The sequence below is a fragment of the Abrus precatorius genome, unplaced genomic scaffold (genome assembly GCF_003935025.1).
Source record: "Abrus precatorius isolate BTA unplaced genomic scaffold, Abrus_2018 Scaffold5, whole genome shotgun sequence".
NCBI classification, from domain to species: domain Eukaryota; kingdom Viridiplantae; phylum Streptophyta; class Magnoliopsida; order Fabales; family Fabaceae; genus Abrus; species Abrus precatorius.
The window spans coordinates 8,268,938-8,277,537 of record NW_020874395.1 but is presented as its reverse complement, the minus strand read 5'-3'; the positions used below and the strand labels follow the sequence as shown (position 1 = coordinate 8,277,537).

General features: G+C 29.0%; 1 protein-coding gene across 2 annotated transcripts; it reads left to right on the top strand.

The window, feature by feature from the left end:
* The first annotated feature begins 6,412 nt into the window (after positions 1-6,412).
* LOC113867226 (NAC domain-containing protein 87-like) lies at positions 6,413-8,600 on the top strand. Of its 2 annotated transcripts, none has more exons than XM_027502386.1 (3): positions 6,413-6,772; positions 6,954-7,234; positions 7,503-8,600. In XM_027502386.1, exons 1-3 carry the CDS (start codon positions 6,589-6,591, stop codon positions 8,184-8,186), a joined length of 1,149 nt encoding a protein of 382 aa, XP_027358187.1. In that variant the 5' UTR covers positions 6,413-6,588; the 3' UTR covers positions 8,187-8,600. The 2 variants fall into 2 exon arrangements, with proteins under 2 accessions (XP_027358187.1, XP_027358188.1); XM_027502387.1 differs by having other exon boundaries at positions 6,667-6,772; positions 6,928-7,234.

The window sequence follows — 8,600 nt, the reverse complement described above, 5'->3', positions numbered from 1 at the left end:
TTTTAAATGCTCTCTAATTTAAAATAGAATTGCTCTCACATCTCCTTTCTGGTGTAGTAAATGAAGGGTAGGTATCAAGAGTTTAGTTTTATTATAAATGCCCAAAAAATAGCACTCAAGAAGGTTAATAAAAAAAAATTCATAACCATGTCCTCGGTTCATCAATGCATTGATGAAGCACATTTTTTAAAATTTTACTTTAGAAGATACAATAAAAGAAGCTTAGGAAATGTTGAAAAATAATGAACTTAGTGGTGACAAATTAAAGACAATGAGAGTTCAAACATTAATGAGTTAGTTTGAATTACTATAATTTTACTAGGGCATTGAGTCTCATAAACTTAATGAAAGGATGAGATGAGAAAACTCACAGATCTAATAATAATTAAAGGTGTATGGTCTATCTCCAAGATTTTGTTACATTAGAGTTGCAATTGAGGAAATAAAGAACCATAGAACATGAAAATAGAACAATTTTCAAGGCTCCCTTGAGGCATACAAAGAAATGTTGAATGAAAGAAATGTTGAGAAACCTATTGATCAAGCATTGCAAGTGCAAGTTCTAAGAAATAAAGGAAAGGACAAAGGTGCAAGATGGTAAGGAAAAAGAAAATATGAAAGCTAAAAAGAGTGACAATGCTAGATTCTGTCATGGTTAAGATCAATCTTATTCTAATTATGATCAAGATGAACAAGGGAGAAAGAAAGAAATTTGACAAATTAATTATCAAAAAAGAGGTAATGCTTGTTAATTAGTATAGATTTAATAAAAAGGATTAAAAACAGAATAATGATGATAAAATCTACTTAGCATAAGATGATTCAAACTCAGATATAGTGCTACTAACAAATATAAACACTAGTAATTTTATAGTAAGGCATAATACTAATATATTGAATGGTTAACAAACCTTAATACCAATTAAATGGGCAATGTAAGATTTGTTGAATTTAGAATAGTTACAAATAACGGAGTTGGGAATGTGACAATAAAAAAAAGGGATGGAAGCTAAAAAATGATTCAATATATTTTATATGTGTTGTAGCTTAGGCCAACTTGTTGAGAAAAGATTCAAGTTGATAATAGAGCGTGATAAATTGAAGATGTTTGACTTCAATTGAAAACTAATTCTTATAACTTCTCCTAAGAATATAACTTTTCAAGCCAAAATCAATGACTATTGAGTTCAGTGTTTAGCAGTTGTAGTTACAATTGATAAATGTTATTGACTTTGACATTCAAGATTTAGACATTTAAATTTTAAAGGCTAAATCAACTAACAAACAAATAAAATAATAGTGATCAATCTTTTTAAGATTTGTATGTCAAATTAAGTGTGTAAGAAGCGTCATATTAGCAAACAATGAAGAAATTATTTTAAATCAGAATTACTCATTACCTATAGAGTTATAGATCAATTGGATGTTGTCTATTTTGATGTATGTAGCCAATTCAAGGTATCTTTATAGGGAGTTAATAAATATTTTTTATTGATGAATTCATTAGAATAATGTGGATATATCTAATTAAAACAAACAAAAAAAAGTATTTGAAGTATTTTAAAAATTCAAAGTAATGGCTAAAACACAAAGTGGAGTTGCTAAAGTGCATAGAACAGGTGAATTTACATATAAGGAGTTTGAGTCTTTTTGTGTTAAACATGAAATTCAACATAAAGTCACTCAATCATATACTCCTCAGGGTAATGGCTTATTGAAAGGAGAAACAAAATTATACTTGACATGATCAAGAGCATGCTGAAGAAAAAGAATTTGCCACATCACTATTGGGAGAAACTACATCCATTATTGTCACCTATAACTTGCTAAAAAAACATATTTTACAAAAGGCTAAATTCATAATTACCTAAAAAATTATGCATAGGCCAAAAACCAGTTGTGAAATGCCTCAAAATTTTTGGATCACTGTGCTTCAAACATATTCTTGATAAGAAGAGGAGGAATAGGTAAGATAAAAGTGAGATTCCAAGTAAACCCACGTATTAGCCCCTCATATAGCAATAGTAGTGTTTATTAGTTTTTATTTTTTTAATTGTCTTGTTAGTTCTTAATATAACACTATGTCAATCAGTTAGATCTTTGGTATTAATGAACTTTGATAATTGTTAATTTTTACTTTTTACTGACATGTCACGTTAAGTGACATGTGAAGTGACATGTGAATGTTATAACTTTATTTTTGTTGCATAGTTATTACATGATGTCAGAGCGATCACTATAACTTGCTACCATGATCATGACAATCACCTTCTTCAATTGTTTCATCCTTCACTAACCCATTTTCAATGGCTTTAACAAGCATAGTGATTCTACCTTCTTTGACAATCACCAAACCAAATGCTATCGATGTTGCTCTTCTACTACACATATTCTAGCAATGCTAGACACTTACAACTAAGAACAATGTGGGTAAGGAAGAGAAGGTGGAGTGAGTCATGGTGGAGATTTTGGTGCTGAGAAAGGAAGGAAACGTCGGAGGTTTAGAACATGGTAGGGGCTTAGGAGTAGGAGGTGGTGTATGAGGTGGAGTTAGCGGAGGAGGAGAATCAAGATGCGACATGACAATGGCGGGTAAAATGTTGTTTTAACATTTTTTATATCATTTAACATTATATGCTAAAAAATTAATGTTCTAGATGTTTATTAATGTCGAGGATCTAATTTTTTGACAAATTTCTGTATTAATGATTAACGAGACAACTTTGAAAAAATAAAAGATTAATATGTATAACTGATACTACTTGAGATACTAAGTTACTCTTATAATAATGGTTAGATACATACTGGTGTCTAACTTTGTAACTCTGATGAGTTATAAAACTAATGCAAGAAGTGTACAACTATAATTATGTTTAAATTTTTGAATGCTCCAATCTTTTGATGCTAAAAAAGATAATCGATAATTACTCTCATATGAAGCTGAATACATAATAACCTTTTATAGTGTTTTTTACTTGATTCACTGTTAGGTGAAAGATGAGTTACAATGCAGAAATCTACAAGGTTATTATAATAAGTTATTAACTATTAATTTGACAAAGAATCATGTGTCTCATGAAGCAAGTATATTGAAAATAAATTTTCACTTTATTTACGACCAAGTGAACAAAGGAAAATTAGAAGTATAGTCGCAATGATCCCATCACCAAATTGTTAATTTTTTTTTAACTAAGTCCTTAAAAATTGAAAGAAACATTTGAGATCATTATAGGGTATAGTTTCTTTTAGTGATCTTAAAATTAAGAGGCTGTGGTTGAAATGTAATTTAGTTTTTACAATTGGGTTATAGTCAGAGGTATTGCATAAATTTCTTCTTAATCTACAATAATACTATTACATATTCACAATCAATACTTCCTCTCATCTTTTGCTTTAACGTTATTTTTCTAATGTAAGAATCAAACACTTTCTTTTTTGAGGAAAAAAATAAATTTTAGTATTGCTTGAATTGTAAATTATAAAAATTAATAATTATATTAACTAATTATTTTTTAAAAGAATGTTAAATAGTACTTTAAGACATTATTAAGTAATAAAAAGAGGAAAAAATTATTAAAAAATTATTAAATGTACATTCATTATGATTTTCAATGTACTTTTACATTTTAATTAAAAAATTATATTTTTTTTTCTTTATCCAGTGCTCTTAATGCATTCATCAGGGAGATTTTTTGAAAACATGTCTTGGACACATATAAAAACTAATAATTTTTATTAAAAAATAATATTTAATGTTATCAATATAATACATTATGTACTATTATGTAATATTCAATAAAAACTTACTATAATAATATACATTAAAATATTATAATTTATTTAATACAAATTGAATAGATTAGTTTAAAGAATATTTTTCCTTATTAATAAGTTAGTTTTCATGTCGAACCCGTATGCTGACCTTTTCATCCTCATTAATCATTAGTTATTACTAATTATTGTTAATTAATATTGTGACGTACTTCCTTTCACTTAATTTAATTATGTGTTTCCGGCTCTGTGAAAAGCAAACTCGGAAGCTACGACTCATTAGAGCCAAAAATGTTTAGAGAGTCAAATTGAAATAGGCAATTGCAGTGGTAATAATGAGTTTCAGCTCTCCCTGTCCAAGATTACTTAATGATAACCACATTCTTAATTTCTTTTAAAAGTGAGGCATTCATTAGTCTATTATCATTAATTATTAATTATATCTTTTTACGAAAGAAAACTCATATAATTTAATTTATAATCATACTAGCTAACAAATAGCTAAAATAATTCATAAAAAGTTAATAAATAGAAAATATATTTAAAATTAAGATAAACTATATTAGTAACATTTAATTAATATTAAACATTTTAAAAATATTATTCTTTTATTTTAATGCCCATAGCGTTCTCTTTCAATTTAAATCTTGATCTCTCAATCAATAGAAGGAGAGTTATATAAATGATTTTGTGAAAATCAATTCTTATAATTAATTTTAAGCAATTACAATTTTTAATAAAAAATATTTATTCAATTTAAGACTTATGATAAAAATTTATAATTTTTTTTAAAACCTGTGCAATTCAACAGTTGTAAAGCTGAATTATTTTTTTAAAAGAAATCATAATTTTAGAGGCTAGACGTCATTGCCGGCTAAAATTAAACATTGGAAACCTCTTAGAAAATTGATCTCACCATATTACTGCCTCTTTTCTTGACTTACGTGGTTGCAAAACCCCCTCGATTGTCTCTAACAGGCAATTCTTATATTTGAATTATTTTTAAAAGTCTTAATTTTAACTAAATATATATCGATAAATATATAATAATTGCGTATTTTTATAAATTCATAACGTTATTTAAATATTTTTATTTAAAACGTAATTTTAAAAACATAAAAAACTATATAACAAATACATTTTATGCATAAACAAATGAATTAACAATCACCATGTATTTGAATTGAGAATCCTTGCTGCCGTGCCGTCCCCAATAATTTTCTCTGTAAAGAGAACTATTTATTAACAAATACTTTATGTATTGTACGAATGTCTTAAAATATAATTATAATATATAAAATTAAACTAAAAGAAAAACTATTTTATATAATAAGAAAACAAATATACACATAATTAATTTAAGCAAAACTTAAACAAATAAATTGAAAAGATAACATTATTTTTTAACTTGTTATAATATTCTGATTAAATTATTTAAATGTTAAAAACAAAAAGTACTTTCATTTAATATAAAATCTAAAAAAGTTTGGAATAAGCAAATGTGAACTTGTACGAAGCAGCTAGCTACCAACAAAAACTACCACTACCCACCTAAAGCTGCAAGTGTGTGTTGACAAAAATAAAGTTCAACTAAATAAGTAGCAGCAGCAGCTATGCAACACTCGCACACATTTAATTTAAAAAGAAAAAGCAGTGTGTATATATATATATATATATATATATATATATATATATAATATTTTAATTTATTTTTTGTTTTCTTCTTCCTAAGCTTTGAATAGCAAACCTCGTGAGAGACGGTGGCGATGTAGTGATGGAAACAGGTTATGAAAATCTCCGGTGATGTTAGGTTGAGTTGAACCAAGTGGATAAAGTTATTGCAACTTTTTATTTAAAAAGAGAGAAAAGCGATGGGGGATGGAAACCGGGTCCACAAGAATGCACCCTTTTATTTTTCTTTTTAGCATTTTCTTTGATTACATGGTTTCACAAGAATGATATTTTGTTATATATTTATATTATGTTCTTATAAGATATTTAATTTTTTTATTAAAATTATTTATTATAGTATAGCGGATTATATTATTAATATATTTTTTATTTTGATAAAAAATAGCTCATTTTTACTTTAGTCATTATAAAATCATTAAAATGTATATATTTTTAGTTCTTGTTGATAGTTTTATTTTATTAACTATTGCATGATATAATTAAATTTATGTCAAGTATGAATGATCCGTTTATATATGATGTCACTATTCAACGAAATAAAGCTAATAGAAGAAACGAAACAAATATGCAATATAATCAGAAATTAAATAAAAATTGAAGACATAATAAACTTGACTAATTTTTTAAAATTGAAAAACATATATAAGAAAAAGAAAAGGAAAATGGGGCGAAGAAAGAAACGAGCAGACAGATAGGACATAAGAATCTAATACACGTATTTGAAGCAGTAGGAAAATAATAATAACAATAAATAAAGAAAAACCAAAATTTGTAGGCTTCCTCAGTAAGTGCCTTCCACACCACGGATCTCACAGCGTGTAATGTATGTATGAGCTGTGTGTAGACGGTCCTCTATTTAAGCACACCATCTTCTCTTCTTTTTACTTTCTTAAAACCTCTCTTTCAATTCTTCTTTCTATTCATCTCTACCTAGCTACGCCTATTTAATTTCCTTCTTCTTTCTTTGCTTAATCAGCTTTTCTCTTTCATATAACATAAGATATCAATATATATATATATATATATATACATACATACATACAACTGAATCCTTCAAGCATACATATATATATATATACTTGCTTCTTGTAGAACAAGTTGGGTTTGTTGTTTAAGGCTTTGGTGATGGAAGAGCCGGTTGTGGTGAACAAAGATGAGCCTTTGGATTTGCCGCCAGGTTTCAGGTTCCACCCTACAGATGAAGAGATCATCACTTGTTATCTCACAGAGAAAGTGTTGAATAGCAGTTTCAGTGCAATTGCTGTTGGGGAAGCTGATTTGAACAAGTGTGAGCCTTGGGACTTGCCAAGTGAGTCTCTCCCAATAGCATGATCGATCACTTTTTCATTTTTGTTTTTCTCCTTTTGTTTGAAATTTGATGATGATTGATTTGATATTGTTGTTGTTGATTTCTGATGATCTTAATTTCCTTGTGAGTGATTGTTTTTCATTGATTTGAAATAGTATTTTTTGGTTTATTGGGTATGTAGAGAAAGCCAAGATGGGGGAGAAAGATTGGTACTTTTTTTGCCAAAGAGATAGAAAGTATCCAACGGGGATGAGGACCAATAGAGCAACCCAATCTGGGTATTGGAAGGCCACTGGCAAAGATAAAGAGATTTACAAAGGGAAAAACAATCTTGTGGGCATGAAGAAGACCCTTGTGTTCTATAGAGGAAGAGCTCCAAAAGGGGAAAAGACAAATTGGGTTATGCATGAATTCAGATTGGAAGGCAAATTCGCATGTTACCACCTTCCTAAGGTTGCAAAGGTAATCATACACCCTCTCTCTCTCTCTTAACATTTTTTTTTTCTGGATTTTGAGGAAGGAAAAGGTTGAGATTTTAATCATGGATTTTCTTCTCATGAATCTTCCTGGCTTTTAATTATCACTTTTTGGAAAGTGCCTTTTGTGTTGTTTTGAGAGTTTTTCTTTCATGTGGTGGTCCTCTAATCATACCTTTTTCTTTATTTAGTTCAGTTGTCAAGATTATAACAGTCATTTTTTCCTCTTTTTTCTTGGTGATGCTTTATTGCAGGATGAATGGGTTGTGTGCAAGGTTTTCCACAAGAACAACACAGATGATAACAAAAGGGTCCCAATTATTCCTGGCCTTCTGAGAATGAACTCAATTGGAGAAGATCTATTTGATTTCTCTTCACTTCCACCTCTAGTGGATCCTCCTTATAACCACACCTCAAACAAGCACATTGGCAATAATTTCAAGGACACTAACAAACCATCATCATCATCAGATGGCTACTACCTTCCCAACTTCGTCAACAACAATCAGCACCAGATGCTAATGATCAAGCCAGACGAGAACACCAACAACTATTCCACCACCAACCCAAAGAACTTCAGTACTAATACAAATCCAATGGGAAGCACAAGCATTTCTCTTTCTCACCCTCAAATTCAAATCCAAAATCCATGTTCCCCTTTCCATTTCTCGGATTATTATATGCACCAAGGCAAGAACAGTGCCAAATACCTTCCTGGGTTGAACAAACAGTGCAAAATGGAGCAGTTCTCAAACACTAACCAGCCTGTGGTCAGTGTCTCTCAAGACACGTGTCTGAGCAATGACATAAACACTGACACTTCGTCTGTGGTTTCAAAGCAAGAAATGGGAAGGAATAAGGCATTGTATGAGGATCTTGAAGGTCCATCATCAGTTGCTACACTCTCAGATTTGGAATGCCTTTGGGATGATTACTGAAGAATATTTGAGAGATGTGATGAAGAGAGAAAACATGTTTGTTGATTTATGGTTTTTATGTAGTTATTACATACCGTATATTTTCTGATTTTTCAGACAGTCATATATAGATGTTATATATTAGACATGAAAAAGTTCTTGGATACACATATACTGTATATATAGATTTTATGATTTATTAGATTATCCTGGTGTTATTAAAGTTAGGTTTTTATTTCACATATAGATCTCAAGGAGAAGGATTTGATCGTGCGTGTACATTTTCATTCGTTTTATATTAGTGGGGTTTGTTTTATTAATTTCTTCTTTAATTTGTTTTCAGTTGCATTTGTATAGTTCAAAGTAATTTTGTTTGTACTTTGTAATAATCTAGTTGAATGCTTCCGAGTACTTATTATTCATTTATTATTCTTG

What these genes read in the sequence shown, in the direction of transcription:
- LOC113867226 (XM_027502386.1), top strand. Translation starts at nt 6,589, where the DNA reads ATGGAAGAGCCGGTTGTGGTGAACAAAGATGAGCCTTTGGATTTGCCG. An exon ending in TGAGCCTTGGGACTTGCCAA is followed by an intron (nt 6,773 to 6,953) that starts GTGAGTCTCTCC and finishes TTGGGTATGTAG; the next exon opens with AGAAAGCCAAGATGGGGGAG. An exon ending in ACCTTCCTAAGGTTGCAAAG is followed by an intron (nt 7,235 to 7,502) that starts GTAATCATACAC and finishes GCTTTATTGCAG; the next exon opens with GATGAATGGGTTGTGTGCAA.